The sequence below is a fragment of the Pongo pygmaeus genome, chromosome 5 (genome assembly GCF_028885625.2).
Source record: "Pongo pygmaeus isolate AG05252 chromosome 5, NHGRI_mPonPyg2-v2.0_pri, whole genome shotgun sequence".
NCBI lineage: Eukaryota > Metazoa > Chordata > Mammalia > Primates > Hominidae > Pongo > Pongo pygmaeus.
The window spans coordinates 109,415,662-109,439,138 of NC_072378.2; the positions used below are offsets into that span (position 1 = coordinate 109,415,662).

General features: G+C 44.2%; 1 protein-coding gene across 3 annotated transcripts; it reads right to left on the reverse strand.

Annotated features, from left to right (window-relative positions):
• Nucleotides 1-1,333: 1,333 nt before the first annotated feature.
• On the reverse strand, nt 1,334-21,919 carry ZBTB24 (zinc finger and BTB domain containing 24). 3 transcript variants are annotated; one of them, XM_063667072.1, is made up of 8 exons: nt 21,683-21,919; nt 21,018-21,098; nt 19,706-20,685; nt 15,381-15,548; nt 14,794-14,877; nt 14,021-14,104; nt 6,369-6,450; nt 1,334-5,318 (listed from the first exon to the last, which is right to left on the reverse strand). In XM_063667072.1, exons 3-8 carry the CDS (start codon nt 20,655-20,657, stop codon nt 4,595-4,597), a joined length of 2,094 nt encoding a protein of 697 aa, XP_063523142.1. In that variant the 5' UTR covers nt 20,658-20,685; nt 21,018-21,098; nt 21,683-21,919; the 3' UTR covers nt 1,334-4,594. The 3 variants fall into 3 exon arrangements, with proteins under 3 accessions (XP_063523142.1, XP_054346029.1, XP_063523143.1); XM_054490054.2 differs by lacking the exon at nt 21,018-21,098; XM_063667073.1 differs by lacking the exons at nt 15,381-15,548; nt 21,018-21,098.
• Nucleotides 21,920-23,477: the final 1,558 nt, after the last annotated feature.

Genomic DNA, 23,477 nt, shown 5'->3' on the forward strand with positions numbered 1-23,477 from the left:
TCCATGTCCCTGCAAGGGACATGAACTCATCCATCCTTTTTTATGGCTGCATAGTATTCCATGGTGTATATGTGCCACATTTTCTTACCAATTAAGCTTTAAATCAATAGTAGTGAAACACTAACATGATTATACGGTAGTTACTCAATTTCTGTAGACCATAACTTTCACTATTATTGTTCTATGTAAAAAAGTTATAATTGTATGCAGGTGGCACATGCTTGTAATCCCAGCACTTTAGGAGGCCGAGGTGGGAGGACTGCTTGAGGCCAGGAGTTTGAGGCCAGCCTGGGCAATATAGTGAGACCCTGTCTCCACTTAAAAAAAGAAAAAAGTACGCTATAATTCCAGACATAGGCCCTCAATTTTAGTCAAAAAGTTCTATAACATTAAGCAGGTCACATTCCTGAATTAGTAAGTTCTTATTAAATATGTAATTTTTAATAATAACTTAATAAGTAGGAAATAAATTACGTATTTAATAATAAATAAGAAATTACTTATTTAATAAGAAAATTGTCATTTTCTTTTGGTTCTATTAACCTTGGGGATAAGAAATCCAGCTTAAAGTTTTAAAAGCCTGTGCCCTAGTTCTAGTTCTACCACTTACTGTATGACATTTCGCAACAGACTTTCTCTTTGGGATCCATGTTCTCATATGTACAATAAGCATAATAATTACTCACCTCATCAGAATGTCATGAAGATTAAGATGAGACATGCTTCCAGTGGTTAAGGTGTGTCCCAGACACTGCTCCCCTCCTCACTTAGATGCCAGCTGTTAGGAGGTAAATTGTGTCCCCCTACTCCAAATTCACAAGTTGATGTCCTAATACCCAGCATCTCAGAAAGGGATTGTGTTTGAAAAGATGATTAAATGAGGACATTAATGTGGGCTGATCCCATATAACGGGTGTTCTTAAAAGAGTAGGACAGAGGGAAGGACATGTGAAGACACAGGCAGGGGAAGACGACTAGAAGGGAGGCCTCAGAAGAAACCAACCCCACTGACACGTTGATCTTGGACTCTCTATTTTTTCAGTCACCCAGTCTGTGGTATTTGTTATGGAAGTCCTGGCAAACTAATATACCAGACATGACCAGAGGGGACTGGAGTCCTCCAACCAGAGGGTGCTATATTGTAAATCTGTGTGCCATGACATGGAAGATGTTTGAGACCCAGTAAGATATAATACAGATTTAACAGACCTGGCTTGGCTCCTGGCCAACAGTAAGGACTCCATATTTGGAAGATATTGTTACGTTCCCATTTATGAAAACCTAGATAAGCATCTATAATGAGAATCCTAGGTAAGCATTTATAATGAGAATCTTTTTTCATTCCTCAGCATCATTTAATCTGTTGCTCACAACATTTATAATACAAGAACCAACTGTAGAAAATACAGAGTAGAGGTGAGTTTCAAGAAGCACTGGGCAAGCACTTGAATAACTGATTTTGATGGTAAGAGCTCCAGTCATCCCAAGGCCGACCCTCTACTGGGAGAAAACCAAAGATTCACCTTCAAAATGAGGTATTTCAGGAGCCCCAAAGCATAACATTCTATTTCCTAAGAAACACACTCTATATTTCCTGTTAAAACAATTTAAAAAATTGTACACATTTAGTAGAAAATGAATTGTGAAACACTGCACTAGCAACATCATTTCTCAAGGACACATGAGAAGTACTTTCATGTTCACGACATTTCTTTTGGGTACTCAAGTCATTGAACTTTTTTTTTTGAGACAGAGTCTTGCTCTGTCACCAGGCTTGAGTGCAATGGCGTGATCTCAGCTCACTGCAGCCTCTGCCTCCTGGGTTCAAGTGATTCTCCTGTCTCAGCCTCCTGAGTAGCTGGGATTACAGGCGTACACCACCACGTCCGGCTAATTTTTGTATTTTTAGTAGAGATGGGGTTTCATTATGTTGGTCAGGCTGGCCTTGAACTCCTGACCTCGTGATCCGCCCACCTTGGCCTCCCAAAGTGCTGGGATTACAGGCGTGAGCCACCACGCCCGGCGTCACTGAACTTTTTTATTCAAAGGGGTAGAATGTATATGTGGGACAAAGAAAGAGGCTAGATTGATAAAGTTATCATTTCCTTGTTTCTCTTTGACAGCTGGTCAAATAATTCAGGCATGGCTAGGACTGATGCTCAAGCTAGAAACAGGTGTCCCATGCTGTCCAATATAGCAGCCACTAGCTACATGTGCTTATCAAGCATTCGCACTGTGTCCCATGCAACAAGGAACTGGATTTTAATTTTAATAAATTTTAATATAAATTTTTAAACTGATACTTATTTCCATTCTTGAAAAAAACTTTTGTCTTAGCTACTTGATATGAGAATCTGTTTTCAACTGTAAGTTGTATGAAATCTAAATACAGATCAAGTATGTCCAATGAACATTAGCATCCAAATTGAGATGTGCAGAAAGTGTAAAATATGCACCGGATTTTGAAAGCTTAGTATGAAAAACAGAATGTAAAAGGTCTCACTAATATATTTTTATATGTTGAAATATTTGGCAAATGTTGGATTAAATAAACTTTTATTAACATTTTCACCTGCTGCTTTTTATGTTTTTAAATGTTGCTACTAGAACATTTAAAGTGACCTATGTTGTTCACGTTATAGTTCTCTTAGTGTAGAGGTAGACTGTTATAGAGCCAGTGAAACTTGACTTATAAATAGCTATGTAACCGTATTTTCTGAATAATCACCTAGCTATCCAGAGTGAGTAAAAATTCACTTACTTAAATATTTAATTTCCTGGAGAAAATGTGGATTGGTGGCCTTTGAAAAGCTGGTAAAAACTTTGTGTTTTAAGAATAAAATTAAACAGTTCAAACGAGAACCTGAAATAATACTTAGGGCTTAACAGTGTTTGTAAAAAATTGTTATCTTTGCTCTAGTCAGGCCTAATTTAACATTAGTTTGGTTGATACATATAAGATATATATCATTTTGGATATTTTGTGAATTACATATAATAAAATATAGCTTAGCAAATATGCAACCAAAATGCTTTTATCTTCTCTCAAACCTGAAGAATTCTCTATTACTCTAACCTCCAAATAACTTATTTGATTTAGGTAGAAATCAAGGATGTCTAAAACAAAACAATTGATGGAAAGGCTCTATTAATTTTAGAGTAGATTACCCCCTACTCTCCATCAGCATTGTTAATTTAGATATACTAGTGCCCACCTTCTTTTCTCAAAAATCCCCTACCAGCTTACATGAAAGTGGTAAAAGAATTCAATAAGCTTAGCTTGAAAACCTAACCCAAACATAATTTAATCTTTTGATGATGATTTAAAAATCATACAATTACAGACACATGCTGGCTACAAAGTCTCTGAGGCTCAAAGTTTTAAGATTAGATGAAGATTAGCTGGGGGTGGTGGTACATCCCTGTAGTCCCAGCTACTAGGAGGCTGAGGTGGGAGGGTTGCTTGAGCCCAGGAATTTGAGGTTACAGTGAGCAATGACTGTGCCGCTACACTCTGGCCTGGGTGATAGAGTGAGACCCTGTCTCTAAAAAAGGAAAGATTAGGAGAAGATATTCCCTTTGTGGGATTTAACTAGTCTGCAATAAAAATGAATTATAATAAGCTTCCATCTCCAGAAAGTTATCAGACACAACACACAGATCAACATTTTCAGGAGATCAGTTAGAATTCAGTAGAGTATATATAAGACTTAAATTACACTGAATAAAGTTTTATGTTCCAGAATAGTGAAGAAAGCTTTACCTTCATGAAAATCAAATCTCTTTTCTGACAGAAATTCAGAATTTAGGGTGAATGTCTTGATCCAATTTTGTATTTTAAACTTAATTAGAATTTTGATAGCTTGCTGTTAAAAAATATGTAAATTTATGTTTCTCAGAAAAGATGAATTCAGAATTTAAAAAAAAAATCCTATACTTTTGGCTATCTTGTTACATGAATTTTGAGTTAAAATACTGAGTTTGAGTTTGAATCTTTCTGAAGTGTAACACAATAAGCCCACTGTACTGCACAAAGATAAAACGTTGATGGTTACTTTGTCTTAGGGGACTGGAAGTTATTAAAAGGGCAAATTACCCATACATTGTGATCTGTCATATTTAGCCCTGACTTGTCTTGTGTTAACAACTGTGTTGCCTAAGAAAAATAAGAAAATAGAACAAACCATTCTGCCGAGTTCAACCAAAATGACTCCCTTTGTCCTAGAAAATAAAAAAACATAACTGGGGAGGTTGGCAAGACCATAACCTATGGCTGTGAACATTTAAACCTTACAGAAAAACTGAGATCAATGCCCTCAACGAAAAACTACCTGAGTCTTTATGAGACGTTGCAGATGAAAATGAAAACCATTCAACAATATTGAAATGCTCAATCCAAATCAGTACCTTAGACAAGACATACACACATCTTGCTACCTGGATGGAGGGCATTATAAACATCAGTTAGCCATCACAGCTCTCACAGAAGGATCTGCAAGTCGATGGTGTGGAGAGCCTGACTTCAAGCGTTCAAAATCCAGTCACAGCTGGCTTATAAGAGGAGCCCAATCAAGCAGTCAAACGTGTTTACAGGTCAGCTCTGCTCCTGGCCAAGCGGCGTTGGCTGGGGCACATGGTGAGTGGGTGGTGGCGGATCAGGCTCCTGTGTCAGCTGCAGGTGCTGAGCTGGATTTGAAGTACTTGTAGCTAAATGGAGCTCCTCTGTTTGCTCTTGATGGGCATGAAGATGTTCCAGTGTTTCCTTGGACAGAGTGATCACGTGCACTGGCTCTGTTTGTGAGGGCCCCATCTGGCTTTCAATCATATTGAGGCTCTGAATGTGTTCTGTTTGCTCCTGTTGAGCCGAAAGAATTAAATTCTGCAGTTGCTCTGGCTGCTGCGTGAGCAGCGTAAGATTAGCAGCCTGGTCTGCAGTCATGTTCTGGGAACTCTCTGCAGTCACGATGCTGATTCCCTGGCTAGGACCAGGCATGAAATTGATGTTATGTACAGAATCGGTTACAAGAAGCTGAATTTCCTGCTCTCCCGAGGTAGAGAGTTGATATGGCTGTAGCTGAAGAATATTCCTGACCTCTTCTGTATTACTACTGCCAGAAATGCTGCTGGCATCTGACACATGCTTCTCCTTGCTATGAATTTTCAAGTGAGCCTTCAAGTTGTCTAAGCGAGCAAACTGTAAGTTACACTCAGGGCAGGAGAAAGGCTTCTTGCCGGTGTGTAGAATGCAGTGTCTCCTTTTGGCACTGGAGTCAGAGAAGGATTTGCCACAAATGCCACACGAGTATGGCTTTTCTCCTCTATAAGAAAATAAACATTTTATTTTTAAAATGGAAATACCCACTTACTACTTCCTGATTATTTAGGGGGAAGCAATCAAGAGTAGTGGAAAATTAATTAGACTGCAAGTCATAAGTCATGGGTTCACCTACTAACTCAGGGACTTGAAGCAAGTCTCGCTTCCATGGGCAGTTTCTAATCTGAAAATAGGGTGGGGGGTGGTGCCTGAGGAAGGGTGGCAGATGGGGCACGGCTAGATATGATAAATTTTATGATTCCACAGTATGTATTTCAGATAAGAAAAGAGAGTAAATATTTATATAATAAACATATAGTTCTCTTTTTTGTCTTAGTTTTCACAGCCAATTTTTAGACTCTAATGGCCCAATAAGTATATATGATTAATGTCAATTTAAAAAATTTAAGCATCCTCTAATTATTTGTGATGCTTAGAAGAACTCCTAAGTCTAACCTGGGGATAACTGTGTAAACAAAAACATTTATTCAGAAAACATCAAATTTAATACTTATTTTTGATTGAAGATTTAAGCTTTGGACCAATCCCTAGCCCCAATCAAAATTTAATAAATGAAATCAGTAATGTAAACTTTTACTGGCCAGAATCAGCATTCCTTTTTACCTAGGTAGGGAATTTCATTATTGAAAAGATAAAACAAATTAGGCCAGGTGCGGTGGCTCACACCTGTAATCCCAACACTTTGGGAGGCCCAGGCAGGCAGATCACTCGAGGTCAGGAGTCTGAGACCAGCCTGGTCAACATGGTGAAATCCCGTCTCTACCAAAAAAATACAAAAACTAGCTGGGTGTGGTATCCCAGTTACTCGGGAGGCCACGGTGGGAGAATCGCCTGAACTCCCACCTGCACTCCAGCCTGGGCAACAGCGACACCCTGTCTCAAAACAAACAAAAGAAAGCCAAAGTAATAAACTGCACACAAAATTCTGCAGAGTAACAACTGGGAGAAAACTATATAGGTAACACATGTCACCTCACTGCACAGCAGAACTGAATGAGGCCTCCATATGAGAAAAATATCTGCAAAACTTTACCGATGGATTCTGATGTGGGTCTGAAGAGAACTCTTTGCTGTGAAAGATTTGCCACAGATTTCACAAGTAAATGGCTTCTCACCTAAAAAAAAAAACAAAAACAAACAAAAACACAAAACAAACAAAACATTTAACAATATACATTCAGCATAAGACAAAATAAAAAAACACTTCAGTTCCACAATATAAACAGAACAAAGGCAATTCCCTCCGTAAGCGTAAATGAATGATGCACTCACCAAATATCTACTCTGTAACTAACCTAAGCACTGTGTGCTGAGTGCCAAGAGCATACACAGAAATCATAAGGCATGGTTCTCTTAAAAACCTGAAAACTGCAACAAGGAAGTGGGTTACACCCTATTTACTCCTGTTTTCTCCCCTTAGATATTACAGCACCTATGCTCTCCTGCATCATTGCTTGGCTAGGTAGCCCACTTGACCCTGAAAGGACTCCTGTGTGCTAGGGTGAGTTATGCATTATTCATGTTTATATCGACCTTCCAAATATATCCAGAATCTGACCACTGCTCAGTACCTCCACTGCCACTCTCTGGTCCACACCACCACCATCTCTTGTCTCCTATGGGGGTCTCCATTTCTGCTCTTGCTTCCCTGCCATAAACTAGCAATGTGGCCACCAGAGTGAGCCTTGATGCAGTCAGGTCATTTTATGCTTGGGCTGCAAATGTTCCGATGATTTCCCACCCCAAGATAAAACCCAAAGTTCTTGCCCTACAAGCAATCATAGATCTGTACCCCATAAACCCTACTCCTCACCCCAAACTTCCCTGATCTCATCTCAGGGTGTCTCCCAGCATGGTTCACTCTCCTCATCTCCTTCAAGTCTCTGTTCACATGTTATTTTATCAGTGAGGCTCCATCACCACCAAGAGCACTACAAACCTTGCCACGCATTCCTTAGTCCAATTCTCCAGTTTAGTTTTTCCACAATGCTATTGCTGCCTCATATAATGTATAAGTCGTTTATTATCCATTTCTCCCTTTTTAAGATAACTTGTGGGTATGTCCGCTCCTGGTACCCCGGTGCCGAGAATCTGGCCTGGCATGCCATTTCAGAAATCCCTGCTGAATGAATTTCATGGGGGTGGCACACCTGAGATGCTATAACTACTCCAGAACCCACCAGGCTTCACTAACATCGGCAAGTGCTTATTCAGTGTGTTTGCACGCTGAACATACAATGACAGACTGTTCATGTTCCCCAGAAACAAAATTAAGTAATCCAATGCAGGCAAGAAAACTAAATTGGAAAAAAAGAAAAAAAAAAAAAAAGCAAGCAGCAAAATCCACTTAACTGGAGAACAGGAGAACAGCAAAGGTTAAGTACGATTTGAAATGGAAGATGGTCAGTGAGCTTCCCTTTCACAGCATCTACTGGAAAATTCAGGCAAGACATTTCTCCAAGCTCCATTGAGGCAGAGGACAGCTGTAACAACTTGGATGAATCTGCATCTTTGCATCATGAACTCTTACCACTCCAAAGATTAAAACCAGGCCACAGCCATAATCTGTCTATAGCCTTCTACATCAGAGCTAGGGCCTTCTCTGATCTTGGTTGGTTTTCTCCCTCTCCAGATTCAAAGACTGAGTACCTGCTGTTTGCTTGTGATTGTAAAATTCTTGTTGCAGTTTTCAGGTTTTTAAGAGAAAGAACAACAACGATCTTCCATAACAACATTAACTATACCATTCAGCTCCATCTGAGTTTCTATTTCAGAAAGTCTGTCTGATGGCAAATGTTTTTTGAGGATAAGTGTTTGCAGGAGCAACATCCTGCAGTGGAAGCTCTTTGAGAGAGTGAGCAAGACAGTAGGAAGGCAAATTTCCCTAGCCAAGGTGAATCTGCAGGGGGTCTTCCTGCTTAGTGGTTTCTGATCTGTTCCCCTGTGTACAGCTCTACCACCTTCAACGGAGACACCTATTCCTTAAATTTATTTAGTTCTCAAACACTGATAGACCATCAATAAAGTACACAGCTAAGAAACAAAAAAGAAACTTTTCTAATCTACTTGAGGAGATGCACAAACGAAGTAACATAGGGCTGTGTTTCACTGAACATTAAAATGAGTGGCATCAACAATACTGAGTGCAGACAGGGTGCTGGATGGGGTGGGCAGGATCTGGCTAGACTGGAAAGAAGCCTGGGCCAGGGTACTAGTCTAAATAGTATGAGCAGAAGCTGGTGTCAGAAATGACCACACGGTGTGCACCAGGAGCGACAAGGATCACTCTCAGGAGTCAGCAGGCCAAGGCAACAGGAGCTATGAAATCCAGGCAGGGGACCTGTGGAGCCTCTGGAAGTTTTTAGCAGAATGACATGCTGAAAGTACTAAGAAAATACACCTGGGAATGATAAGGAGGGTGGGCTAGAGGCAGGAGGACCTCTAACAGGCTACGCACAAGGCCTGGACCAGGAGGTGGCAGGAGGCAGACGGAGAAGAAGGATGAGGTAATAGGACAGGGCCTGAGAGGCATGGGGACCGGAAAGAAGTGTGTTACAAGAGGATGAGACAATAGTGATTAAAGGAAAAGGCAGAGACCGGAGTGTGATGAAAGGTTCCACCCAGGATGATGTCAACAGAAGTACTGAAACAGCTCCAGGGTGTACTTCCAGACCCTCTTCTCAGCAGTTACTCCACTGATCCCGCCCCTACCCCTTCCCCAATGACTTAAATCCCGGACCCCACTCCAGATAGTATCGACGAGTCACTGCTTATTGCCATGACAGCTGGATTTCCCATCCCCACCTGCCGAAACCCAGAATAACATGGGGCATGATGGTTAATAACAACATCACCCAGCCTCTGTCCAGCCAGGCACAACAATCACAGTGATACCTCCCATTCCCTCAGCTGTCACGTTCACCTGGCAGTCCAGTTCTGTCCGTCTAGACCTCTCAGCATCCTGCCTCCCACTGTGGACCACGGCTTTGTTTTTCTCAAAAAATTACTGTGTTCATTGTAAAAGAATCAAGTATTGAAAATACAAAGAATATTAAAACTGCTCCACTATTTTCATCTCTTGAGACAACCAGTTAACAATGGCGAATATCTTTACAGACAAATCTGTTTATCTGCAGTCTTACTCTGTGAGGTCATCGAATGCATGGTTTGTCACATCAGTAAAGCCACACCGCCATTTTAAAACCCTGTGCCATGTACCATTGTGTATACTGCCCCAAATTTACCTATCTAATCCCCTCCTGGGACATTCACGTGGCTGTTAAGCTTGTTAAGTTATAAACAATGCTGCCTATGATGAATATCCTTAGGCAAACATCTTTTCACAATTGTGCGGTTTACGTTTTGGTAAGTATTGCAAAAGTTCCTTCCAGGGGGTTCCCAAATTATATTCCCACCAACAATAAATAAAGATGTGCATTTCCTCATGTACTTGCCAATCTTGGCAAAAAAGGGCCACATGTCCATGATAACTGTGGATAGCATGGTTTGACACCTGTGTACTGGGCATTCCTATATGGTCTTCTCAGCTGTTTCCTGTCCTGTGTTCACACCTCTGCTGTGGCTGTGACCATGCCGTACTGTTTCACAGTAGTTGGCACGTAGACTCTGTAAGCGCATGTTATGGTGAGGGGCCCCCAGGTCTCAGGAAGATGGGAAGACCCCCAGGTCTCAACGTTAATGGATGGTCTCAACACACAGTTGAAGAGATTTGGGAAGCTTCAACTTCAAGCCACAATGAGGCTGTGAATAGAACTGTGACTTACTGAACTTTATCATTTGTTCCCAGACAGGGCCATCTACCTGTGAGTAGGAGCCCTCAGGGCAGAATCAGTGTTTATGGAACACCATCCAGGAACAGGGACACTGGCGGGGTGGGACTGTGCTGTGGGGTCAGAGGTCACCCACCAGGCTTCTCTGTGGCCTGGGCTAATTCCCTTGACTTGTTCCCAGCTCACCATGCAATCTTCTGATCACTGACTTGGCTTTCGGGTACACTAATGTGAGGAAGGAGGTGCTGTGGGCAACAGAAAGGTGTAATCCCTCTATTGAGTTGATATATTCTCTGGTTTATCTGTCTTGTGAACTCACTTGGCTTGACTGGGTCCCTGTAAACCTGACCAGCGCCAGGTACGGGGACAAGATGTGAGCAGGAGGGCCTGAGATGTGGTGACCTGGCAGTTGTCTGCCTGATACTTTGCCTCCATGTCAAAATGTGTCCACCTCCCTCACTGGGGATGCTCTCCTAGGAAAGAGAACATCTCTAATTTGCCTTTGACTTCTCCAGTGCTTGGTGCAGGACATCTAACCCAGAGAGAGTTTATGCCTAAAGATCTAAGAGATGAATGACGGTTCATCTCTAAGAGATGAAGTCTTGGTTTCCAACTGAGCATGGCCCTGAGGGTAGGACTGGCACTTCTCACTCTGGCTGTGCTCAATGCCCAGGGAGCAGGGAAATGGCAGGCCAATGCCCTTCTCCAACATTCAGGCAGATTCTCCATGCTGATGCTAGGAACAGATGGGTCACAGTTGCTGCTCTTGAAGAGTCCCAATTTTTTGACAGGTTCAATTTCTTTTCATATTTCTAAGTCATGCAAACCACTTTACAGAGGCCCGTCTGTCTCCTTTTTAACTCATCACACATCTTCCACTTTCTGCTCTGCTTCTCAAAGTTGACAGGCAGAGAAGAGTTTGCTGGAATTATAGTGGGGGAGGTCTTCTGTTCCTTTTCATCCCCACTTCAAGTCCTACTGCTACTCACAAAGCCCAGAAACCTCACTCCCCCTTATGCTCAGACAACAAAACCAAGGGGAAGTGCCTCCTCTGGCACTGCTCAGCATGACCAAGCCAGCTCCACTCTCCTCCACCATCGCTGTCTCCCTAGGGAACTCAGCACAGTGCCACATACTATTTGCAGGCACATGTGTACCTGTGGAAATCCAGAGCTCTGGCTGCATCTCTCCCCTGAACTCTCCAGACCTGGAAATCTAATGATCTACCCCACACCTGCACGTGGATGTCAAATAGACACCAACCAGTCCACAATCTAACTCCTGATCTGTTCTTCTTAGTCTTCCCTAGTTTTTCCTCCTTACAGTGGCTTTTGCCTCCTCTTTCAACTCCCACATCCAATCATGAGCGAATCACATGAATTCTTCCCTGGAATATATCCAGAACTGGACCAATTGACACCACCTCTGCTGCTACTGTGCTGTTCCGAGCCCCTGCACAGCCTCCTAATGGGTCTCTCTGCCTCCACCCTGGCCTCGCCCCCACCTCACAGGGTGGCTAGAGTGACCCTATTACAACTCTAAGTCATGCCATGCCGCTCATCTCAGTAAAGCCATCTCCCTCAGAATAAAATCCAATCTTTACTGTGGCCTTCAAAGTACTTCAGCCCAAGTGCACCCTACAATTGTTGAGGGGTACTTTAAAAAACACCAATTCCCAGGCTCTGCCCAGGTGAAGTCAATCAGAATCTTGGCAGTTGGGACAAGGCTTTTTTTAAAGCTTCCCAGGTGGTAAAAAGCATGCAGCTAAATTGAGAACATCCACCTACACTACAACTTCCTACTCCCAGCTCTCTGGCTGCCTTGGTGCTTCTCCCAGCATGTCTCCAGCTTGTCAAAAATGTTTATTCCTGCCTGAGGGCCCTGTGCCCAGGGCTCCCCCTGCCTAGAATGCTCTCTCCTGGGCATCCTCAATGGCTGGTTGGCTCACTCCCCCACTGCATTCTCATCTCCATCCAAGATGCCACCTTATCTGTGAGACCTTCCCAAACCAGTCCACGCATAAAAGAGCAGCTCTCTTTCCCGCATCCTGCCCCCTTACCTTGCATTTTATTCCTCAACGCACTCACAACACCAAATGTGTTACATACTTCTTTGTACTCTGTCTTCCCTATTGAATGTTGGCCCCTTAAGGCAGGGGCCTGTCCATCTCATTCACTGCTGTATCCTCAAAGCCTAAAACAGTGTCTGGTTCCCAGTAAGTGCTTAGTACATGTGTTAAAATCCATATCCTATGAGACGTTTACTGAATTTAAGAAGAAAAACTTGTATTTAAAAAACAACATCCAGGCCAGGCACAGTGGCTCACGCCTGTAATCCCAGCGCTTTGGGAGGCTGGGAGGGTGGATCACTTGAGGCCAGGAGTTCGAGCGAGACCAGCCTGGCTAACATGCCAAAACCCTGTCTCTACAAAAAAAACACAAAAATTAGCCGGGCATGGTGGTGCACACCTGTAGTTCCAGCTACTTGGGAGGATGAAGCAGGAGAATTGCTTGAACCCAGCAGGCAGAGGTTACAGTGAGCCAAGATTGCACCACTGCACAACAGCCTGGGCGACAGAGTGAGACAGTGACTCCAAAAAAAAAAAAAGTCCAAAGCACCATAAATCAATTTGCTATTTAGATAATTCCAGTAGACAACAGAATTATTAAATAACCTGTAATGGCAAGTTTTTCTTAGAAAATCTAACAGGCTTATTTTTAACACACATTCTTTGCCAAAAGGTATAAAAGATCCAATTTTCTGATCTTACATAGAAAAACTGACCTGCCCTAATCAATGCTGCCTGCTCGTCATCTCTGAAACTGATTTTTCTGGAGGTGGTGCTGCTTAAGTGTTGGTTCTAGGGGAGAAAGTGGAAACATTCTCAGTGTCTATGCTACATTTGTGTCTGTTACATTTGGCTGTCTTTTCTAAAAAAATAATCTTGGGCCGGGCACGGTGGCTCACGCCTGTAATCCCAGCACTTTGGGAGGCCAAGGTGGGCGGATCACAAGGTCAAGAGATCGAGACCATCCTGGCCAACATGGTGAAACCTCGTCTCTACTAAAAATACAAAAAAAATTAGCTGGGCATGGTAGCGCACACCTATAGTCCCAGCTACTAGGGAGGCTGAGGCAGGAGAATCACTTGAACCCGGGAGGCAGAGGTTGCAGTGAGCCAAGATCGCGCCACTGCACTCCAGCCTGGCAACAGAGCGAGACTCCGTCTCAAAAAAAAAAAAAAAAAAAAAAAATTATCTTGCTGGGCATGGTAGCTCATGCCTGTCATCTCAGCATTTTGGGAGGCTCAGACAGGAAGATTGCTTGAGCCCAGGAGTTCAAGACCAGCCTGGGCAACATAGTGGGACCCATCTCTACAAAAAGTTAAAAAATTAGGTAGGTGTGGCGGTTTGCACCTGTGGTCCCAGCTACTCAGGAGGCTGAGGTGGGAGGATCACCTCAGCCCAGGAGGTCGAGGCTGTGGTGAGCTGTGATCGTGCCACTGCACTCTAGCCTGGATGACAGCACGAGCCCTTATCTTAAAAAAAAAAAAAAAAAAAAGTCTTGATATCACCTTCAATGCTGAAGTAAATTAAGAGTGAAACAAAGAACCAGACTCAGACTCACTATTCTGTGGTATTAAATGAATTGTGACATATGAATAGTGTTCAGTAAGTGATCTCCGTTTTGCTCATCTACAAGAGATGTGATTTCCCCAAAGACAGTGCTGACAACATTCTGCCTTCCAAATTTTAACTTATCTTCTTACACAACTCCCATTCAATTTATAATAAACATTTCCAAACACAGGCTTAGCAGGGCACTCAGAGAACTTCATTCTTCACTCTCCTGAAAACATCCCATGTACTGGGGGGACAGGCGAGATGGAGTTTTACCTGTGTGTGTTCGCAGATGTTTCTTTAGCTGAGACACGTCCATGAATTTGCGATGGCAGTCTTTGCATTCCGGTAATGAGTGGCCTTGTCACAACAATAAAAAAAGTGTCAGTGCATATATGCTCTCCCTGCATTTTCTTCAGTGATTTGTGTTAAAGCACTTCCCTGAAAAATAATCACTTTAAATATAGTACTTTAACAACAAAATGTTTTCATTAATTTGGTAACTTAATATTTTCCTAAGCACCTCAACTCACTGCCTCCTCCAAGAGAGCTAGGATCTTTCCAATTCTAAATGTGGTCTCTCCTTTTTTCCTCAAAGTATTGGAGTGACTGAGGCCACAAATGACCTCAAATGACACTCGTAACCCACATTCATTTCTTATCAGTTGGCAGGAAAGAAAAAGGACAACAGGTAGAACCAGGGGAGAGAAAGCCTGGGCTTACAGCCATGGGGTGATGATGTCTCTGCCCAGGCACCACTAACAACCATTCACTGAAGCTCCCTTGTGCAAGTGGCACTTTTGAAAGATGCCAATTCTGTAGAGTTTCTGTGTGTGGCACCAAAACTGTAGTATACAAATAAAACATAATTCACATGGTGGCAGACAATAACATAAAAACATATAATTTAGACTCTTAAGGCACTTTTCCCTAAATACCCTATGTGAACGATATATGCTAAGAGCAGAACAATATGAACCTAATGTTTCAGAAACAATTTTTATTTGCATTTCTTCCCCCCCAGTCTAAATGTTCTCACTTTATCGTACCTGTATGAACTCGGTAATGGCTCTTTAGTTGTCTGTTCTGGCTGAAATATTTTCCGCATTGATCACAGGTAAAAGACTTCTGTCCTGCCAAAAAACCAAAACACTAAACATGCAAAAAACTATAAAGAACTGGAATGCTCACTAATAAGGTAAATACTACAGTGGGCCCAGGTCCCCATTTTCTACAAATGATACAAGTGACTTGTTTACAAACCCAGAAGACTTCAATCTACCACAGAAACATAAATGTGCTAAGGTACGTAAGGCAATCGGGAGTGCTGGAGACTGGGGTAGAACTGGAGAATTTAAGTTTCCCCCAAAGGCGTTCAAAGTAAAACAGTTCTAAACTTTGGTGGTTTAATAAAACATGCTTGCACACTCAACTCCCAGCAGCCAGTTTATAATCTCTAGTTTAAGGATCCGTGCAGAACTCTAAACTGCACTCAGACAGATGCAAAATCCTGTCTTTCAATGACACCACGTTGCAAATGATACTAGGCTGAGAAAACACCGTTTAGGTGTTGGTAATGCCCACCCTGGGGAATGGGAATCTGGTGACAGCTGGCCCTCTGGGCAAGCCCCACTACCTGAGTGCAGGCTCATGTGCTCCAGCAGTGAGTGCTTGGTGGTCAGAGCCTTGCTGCACACGGTGCAGGTGTACGGCCGCTCGCCTGTGTGCATCCTGGTGTGGACCTGTAGTGAGTGCTTCTGGGCAAAGCCTTTTCCGCACTCATTACATTTGAAAGGTCGCTCCCCTGGAAGAAGAGCCCCAGAAGCATGGTGTAAGTAAGAATCCACACATTTTTCTGTCTCTCCCAAATTAAAATAACAATAAAGGATTTTTCTTAAAAGGCACACATCCAAAAGGCCAACAATGAACACAAGAGACATCAGCAATAAAATTTTGGAAGCTGGAACAGATAAATCTGAAGCCAGCAGTGAGCAGCACTAACATAACCTAATTTTTTGTTTTTCCTTTGTAACAGGGTCTCACTCTATTACCCAGGCTGGAGTGCAGTGGAGCTACCATAGCTCACTATAGCCTCAACCTCCTGGGAACAAATGATCTTCCCACTTCAGCCTCCCGAGTAGCTGAGATCACAGGCGTGTGCCACCACTACACCCAACTAATTTTTTAATTGTAATTTTAATTTTTTTTAGAGATGAGATCTCACTATGTTGCCCAGGCAGGTCTCCAACTCCTGGGCTCAAGCAATCTTCCTGCCTCGGCCTCCCAAATTGCTGGGATTACAGACATGAACCACCACGCCCAGCCCAATACAACCTAATTTTTAAGACACAATCTCCTAAGGCTCAGGAATTGGTGGCACCTGCTATCTCTGGAAACAGGGGTGAGGGAGGGTAAATGAAAGTCTGTTTCAAAGGTACTTAGACCCCTGATCAAATCTTCCATTCTACACAGCCAGGAGACTGTCCCTCTCCCCAAAAGAGGATGGAGAGTGTTCAGTGAGGAGGGTTAAGAAAAAGGGGTCTTTGGATTAGGAGTTTCTAGGCACAGTTGAGTTGGGATCACCACAGGGAGAGTAAGTCAACATTACCATCTGGGATGATGAGACTCCCCCACTCCTTCTTCCCCCTCCTGTCCTAGACACAGGCCGGCAGCCAGGCCTAGTGCCTCCAAGTGGGACAGCAGAAGCGTCTTCCACTGGAACGATAGGTCCAAGGTAAGAGAGCAAAGATGTGGCAGCCAGGCACCAGCAACGACATGGGGCACAACCACACCACCTCCAGTGAGGTTATAACACGCCTCCATAACAACTGTTTCAGTACTGACTGAGTAGTTAAGTTAAATATTAAAAGCCAGTGTCCTTAAACAAAGGCTGGAATGTAACAAAAGCCCACCAAGAGTTTTGCCTAGGCTTCTCCTGGGCCTTAAAGCATGACAAAATAACGAAGGAATTCTTAACAGGACCCACTTAGGATTAAACAAGTTTTACTGGGGATCTGAAGGAATTCCCCAAATCTCCGTGATTTAGCAGAAGATAAGGGTAATCACCCCAGCACCTAGACCCATTTAGATTAAGTAAACTTACTGAGGCTCTAGAAGAAGGTCTTTGGGACGCAGACCTTGGTTACAGATTAAAAGAAGTTAATCACCTACGTCTTTAGAGGAATGCACACTTACACGTAGACATACAGCTTAGGAGGTATACAAGCTCTGAAAAACTTTGTAATTTTGAGTTGGTCTGGCGATAATTTCCAGGCCTTCTCCCTGTAACTGGTTATAGAAATAAAAACTCTCTTCCTCCCCAGTTCATGTGCATCTCATTATTGGGCCACGAGAAATAGCAGCCTGACCCTCAGTGTGATCTGGGAACAAGGTCACAATTTTACAGACTCTCTCATACAAAAAAATTAGCCAGGCATGGTGGTGCATGCCTGTAATCCCAGCTACTTGGGAGGCTGAGGCAGGAGAATCACTTGAATCCAGGAGGCGGAGGTTGCGGTGATCAGAGATCACGCCATTGCACTCCAGCCTGGGCAACAGAGTAAGAAATAAATAAAATACAGGCTCTCTCCACGCACACAGCATTGCCGGTAGCTTTTAGCAACCCGCCCTTACATATGATTAAGTATGATTTTTAAAAAACCACCAGGCACTCAAGGAAAGCCTTTTGTAGTAGTGACAGACAAACAAGCAAGAAGAAAAAAGAAAAGCAACTTGCCTCCAGTGAGGAAAATGTTATCATTAACATGCTCACAGAGGTAAGATATTACATTGTGAAATAAAAAGATCATTCAAATTAAAACATTCAGAAAACAAAAAGAGCTCCTAAAGGGGGAAAAAAACAGGAGTCGAAACAGAAAACCTCAAAGGGCTGAAAGACAAAGTGGAAATCCCCCAGAGGGTGAGGCCAAAAATGATGGAAAATATAAGAGAAAATAAAGTTAGAGAGAACAGAGAAAACAGAGGGGAGAGATCATCTATGAAATAACTCAAGATTTTCCAGAACTGAAAGACAGTTTCCAAACCTTATGAATCTACCTGTTATCTACCCAGATGGAAGAAAAGAGACCCATACTAAAGTGATGGGCTGCAAAATTCAGAATACAGATGCTCCCTGACTTATGATGCGACATCTCAACAAACCCATCATACTGAAAATATCATAAGGAAAAATGCACTTATACAGAGTACTGTATGAATGCACCAAATGCAGAGTACTGGTCATTTACCCACGTGACTGTGTGGCCTAGCATGGCATGAGAGGATCATCTGAATATTACTAGCCTGGGAAAAGATCAAAACTCAGAATTCAAAGTACGGTTTCTGTTGAACGTGTACTGCTTTCACACCATTGTAAAGATGAAAAATCGAACCACTGTGAATCAGGGACTGTCTGTACTGGGGACATAAGGGAAGATCGATCCTACATGCTTTTTCTTAAGCCTTGTATAATGATTTAACTCTAAACTATGCACATATAAATCTTTGATAAAAATAGCCAGCTGGGCGCAGTGGCGCACGCCTGTAATCCTAGCACTTTGGGAGGCCAAGGCAGGCAGATCACGAGGTCAGGAGTTTGAGACCAGCCTGACCAACATGGTGAAATAATAAACATACAAAAACATACAATAAACATAAACATACAAAAAATTAGCTGGGCATGGGGGCGTGTGCCTGTAATCCCAGCTACTCAGGAGGCTGAGGCAGTAGAATCGCTTGAACTCGGGAGGCGGAGGTTGCGGTGAGCCGAGATCACACCACTGCACTCTAGCCTGGGTGACAGCGAGAATCCATCTCAAAAAAAAAAAAAAAAAAAAAAGCCAAAATATAACCTATTACAGTTCAACAAATATTTCTCAAGTACCTACTTCGTTCGAAGTACCTGAATTCAAGGTCTTCAACCTATCTGCAGCTAAAGTCTTTAGGGAGCTTTTAAAAGCACAAGGCTCCAGACAATTAAATCAGAAGCTCTGGGGTTGAGGCCTAGGCACTGGTAGTTTTAGAAGCTAAGTGATTCCAATTTGCAGGTTGAGAACCACAGCACCAGATGCTGCTGGATCACAGGAGGAGACTTAAGCACCAGTCCCTATACTTAAGCTTACAATTAAGTTGAGGGATATACAAGCGGCAACAATCTGACCCAAAGCAGAGTGGGTTTTAAGCACCTGAAATGGCTCAAAGAAGGAAGGGATTTCTTGCTAGGACTGCAGTGTCGAATACGGTAGCCACTAGCCACATGTGGTTATTCAAATTTAAATGAATTAAAGTAAAATTTAAAATTCAGTTTCTCAGTCACGCTAGCCACAGTTCAAGGGCTCAAAAACCACATGTGGTTACTGGCCACCATATTGGACACTGCAGATGTAGGAACATTTCCATCATCACAGAAGGGTCCCATTGGTCAGCGCTGGGCTGGAGGGACCAAAAATGAGAAGGTATTTAAAGCTAGATAGCTGAGTTAGAAAGTGGTCCACACAGACTTGGGCAAAAGCATGGTTATGGTCAAGATGAAGAATGTTCAAGAATCAGAAAGCAGGGTACATTGGGCTAGATCTTAATAACTGGACATTAAAGGATTCATTTAACAACTACAAATGAGAGGGGTTCTTGAACCAGGCTACCTGGGTTCAATCCCAGCTCTGTCACTAACGGGTGACTCTGGCAAGTTATTTAAGCTCTCTAGAACTTGGTTGCTTCATCTGTAAACTATGCACTTTAGCAACCCTCTCTTACATATGAGTAAATATGATTTTAATCATACAATGTACAATGAGGATATTACCTACCTTGCAGGATTGTGGAGAAAATTAAGTGCAAAAACATGTATAAAGGCTTTATTACAATGCCCATCACCCAGAAGTTGCACAGTAAATGGAAGCTATTATTATCATCACTACTCCCAATTCTGAAACACACTGCAATCAGCTTTGAAAACATCATTACCTGTGTGGCTCCTCTGGTGGATTGCTAAAAAGTGATTGTACTTAAAGACCTTGCCACAGTCTTTACAGCGGGCCTCAGGGCCTCCAGGGCGCTTTCTCCTTCCACAGATCCTCTTGGCTGAACCATGGTCCTCTTGATCCCCAACAAGTTTGTAATCTTTAAGTTTGATGGATCTCCAAATCCTCCGCTTGCTGTACCGACTCTGGCTTGCCTGGCCATCCGCGGTCTTGGGATCATAGTTCTCATCTTTTTCAACTGGCATTTCCCCCTCTCTACTTGGCTCACAAGTAGGCTCCGATTCTTCCTTTTCTTTTGCTGCAATCTGCTCATGCAGTACACCACTGTCTCCTTTAACCACAAAGTTTTGTCTATTCTGAACTGAATTGTTCACTCTTAACTGTATTTCTTCCTCTGCAGCCAGTTCTGATTTCTCCTCCTGCAATGTATTGACTTTTTTTGGTCTTCCCCGTTTCCGCTTTGGAGGATCGTTTTTCTTATTAGAGATAACCACCACTGGGGCACCAGCAGTGTTCAAAGTTGTTGGCTTTGGGGAGCTATGATTATTTTGGAAGTCTGTATAAGCCTTTACCAGGTCATAGACTTTTAAGAACTGAGCAGTAGCCAGGATTTGTTCTGTACTTTTCTCACTGGCATGGAGATAACCTGTGTAGATAAATTCCAGCAGGATACCAAAGGTGTCTGCAACCATGCCTTCCAGCATATAAATGGATTGGCCAATATCCCCCTCTTCTGCAAACATCATTGAGAAGTATTCACTACTGGCAGCAAGTAAGGCTTTGTGGGCCCGGAAATGTACATTCTCCACGATTAAAGTAATGTCACAGAGGAAGCCTTTCTTCCTCTGATCCTCAAAACTGGCCAGGACAGTGTCACTGTGAGCGTCTGAGTGTACAACAAGCTGCCCAGAAGGCTCTGGCGATGTTTCTGCCATTTTCTTCAGAAGCCACGAAGGGTTAAATCTGAAATAAGAAAACAAGGTTTAAAAAGGAGGAAGCACTGTCTAAAAGGTTAATGCCAGCCCACATGAACTTCCTACTCACTTCACATCATCAACTGAATTTTACCATTACCATTTTTAATTGTCTGTCTACAAACTTAGCTCTGGGCCCGGGCGCAGTGGCCTCACACCTGTAAGCCCAGCACTTTGGGAGGCCGAGGCCGACGGATCACTTGAGACCAGCCTGGGCAACATGGAGAGAATTCATCTATACAAAAAATACAAAAATTAGCCTGGCGTGGTGGCGCCCGCCTGTGGTCCCAGCTACTCAGGAGGCTGCGGCAGGAGCATTACCTGAGCCTGGGAGTTCGAGGTTGCAGTGAGCCGTGATCGTGCCACTGCACTCCAGCCTGGGCGACAGAACGAGACCACCACCTCAAAAAACAAAAACAAAACAACTTAGCTCGGGTTTTTTTTTTTTGAGACGGAGTCTCGCTCTATCGCCCAGGCTGGAGTGCAGTGGCGCAATCTCGGCTCTCTGCAACCTCCACCTCCCAGGTTCAAGCAATTCCCTCCCTCAGCCTCCCGCCGCACATTATCTAGCTGAGTGACTCTCCAGTATTCATGGAACGGTTCAGGGTCTACCTTCTATAAAATGAAGGAATGGGATCAACCATCTCCAAAATCCTCCGCAAGCATTAACTTTCTATGGTTGCACAACTATCTCAGGGAGAACGAAGCTGCCTCCATCTCCCAGATTATTAGCCATTTCGTATGTGGGAACCAATGTGAAGAGCGAAGAAATGTGCACGTGCAAAGTGAATGTGAGGTAGCTGCAATAAAACACTAATAAGCTGCGTGGGGCCGCCAGACACACTGGGCGCGGCGCGGAGCCCCCGCAGCCCCGGGTGGTCCGAGCAGGCGGAGGTGGCGCGGAAGGACCCCCACCTCCCCGCCCAGGCCCCGCGGGCCCGACTGGGGAGCAGACGGCGGGGGAGGGGTCGGCGCGGCAGACCTACCTCTCAGGGGCGCCCGGTGGGGTCCGGGTCGCTGCCAGCTCACCCGGCGGCCTGGCGGGATACCCGCGCCGGGGCCCGCTGGCCCTCCGCTCCGCCCCGCCCGCCTCTGGGGCTTCTGCACCGCACCGGTTTCTGCCCCTGCGCCGCCGCCACAGCCACAGCCACAGCCAACCCGGAAGCGCGACGCCAAGAGCCGCTTGCGCGCGGACGCCGAACCACGTGGCCCGCAGAGTCGCCCCTGGAGGTGGGGGCCACGAGAGCGGCGGGGAGGGGCGGGGAGGGGCGGGGAGGGGCGGGGAGGGGCGGGGCGAGATGGTAGGCCGGGGACCAGGGCGGGGCGGGGCAAGGCGGCGCGCGACGGCAGTTCAAGGGTTGGGGCGTGGCAGGGGCGGGGAGGGGCAAGGCGGGGCGAGAATGCCGACCTGGGATCGGGGGTGCCGCGCGGCGCGGCGAGATGGCAGGCCTGGGGCTTGTGGGCCAGGGCCGGGGCCGGGGCAGGGCGGGGAGGGGCGAGGAGGGGCGAGGAGGGGCGCGGCTTCGGAGGAGGGACAGTGGCCGGGGCGGGGCGCGGCCAGGGGCTGGGCGGTGTCGGCGCCCGAGGTCCTGCGTGTGGCACTGCCGGGGAGCCCAGGCAGGAGCGACTTTTGCGGTGAATTGGGGGCAATGGACAGGAGAGGCGTTGTGACCCCTCCCTTTGGGAAGTTTTATATCGTATTAAACTGTTAGCTCAACGCCAATACCTTAATTTTATCTCTTCTCCGACACTGAATCTGGTGTTGTTCTTGAATGTATGAAGGCATGAAATCCCCCTTACCGTCATCATCATTGTCATCATCATCACCATCATCATTATCTAGTGCTAATATAATAACTATTACCTCCTAAATGTTTTTCACATCTGCCTCCTTTTCCTCCCCACTCCCGATGCCTTAGTCTAAGGGAATGAAGAGAGCACTGCAGTCAGAGAAACCTGGGTTCTGAGAGATCTTGGGCAAATTACTTACCCTCACAACTTCTTTACCTTACCTGTAAAATGGAGATGTTAACACTAGTGCCACTTTGGTAGGGTTGCTATTGCATAAACAAAATTAAGTATGTAATGGGCTTAGGAAATGCCTGCTTTAATTCATCTGCTGTGATTAAAATGATCATTATTATTCAAACTTTCATCATCTTTGTTCAATAGACTGTTTCTAACTGGTCTCACCTGCAGTGTTGTTCTCTTTAATTCGCAGAAGTACAGAGGATTTCTCCAAGTACATACGAGATCCAGAGACTAGAGTCACTTCTTGGCTTAGAATCCATTGTGGAGTAGAGAGGATCTCTCCATATATGAGATCCAGAGACTAGAGTCACTCCTTGGCTTAGAATCCATGTGGCTCCCACATGCCCTCTTGATAAAGTCCAAGCTTCTTAATGTGGTCTACAAGCCCCATCCAGATCTACTTCCCACCTGCTTCCATCCATTTATTTCCGCATTTTCTCTCTCTTTGCCAATACCTAATTACTTATTTTTCTGCCCATTTCCAAATTCCCAACATGCCATCTATAGCCTCCCTGATCTTGAACCGGAGGTGTAATTAGCAACCTGGCTCTTACATTTTTACTAGATTTTATTAAAACTAGCTCAAGCCACACATGCTCCTTCTCTGAGGTTTCCCTTTTATATTGAATTGTCTCTAAGTCCTCTGGATTCGTGGGGGTACAAGTGGGATGGGGAGCGCTCCCTGACTTCTGCATACCAGCAGGAAGTTAGCTACCTCATTGTTTCTTGCTGCTACAAGGGTTGCAGTCC

What these genes read in the sequence shown, in the direction of transcription:
- ZBTB24 (XM_054490054.2), bottom strand. Translation starts at nt 20,657, where the DNA reads ATGGCAGAAACATCGCCAGAGCCTTCTGGGCAGCTTGTTGTACACTCA. An exon ending in GCACATGAGCCTGCACTCAG is followed by an intron (nt 14,878 to 15,380) that starts GTAGTGGGGCTT and finishes GTTTTTTGGCAG; the next exon opens with GACAGAAGTCTTTTACCTGT. An exon ending in ACATCTGCGAACACACACAG is followed by an intron (nt 6,451 to 14,020) that starts GTAAAACTCCAT and finishes TTTTTTTTTTAG; the next exon opens with GTGAGAAGCCATTTACTTGT.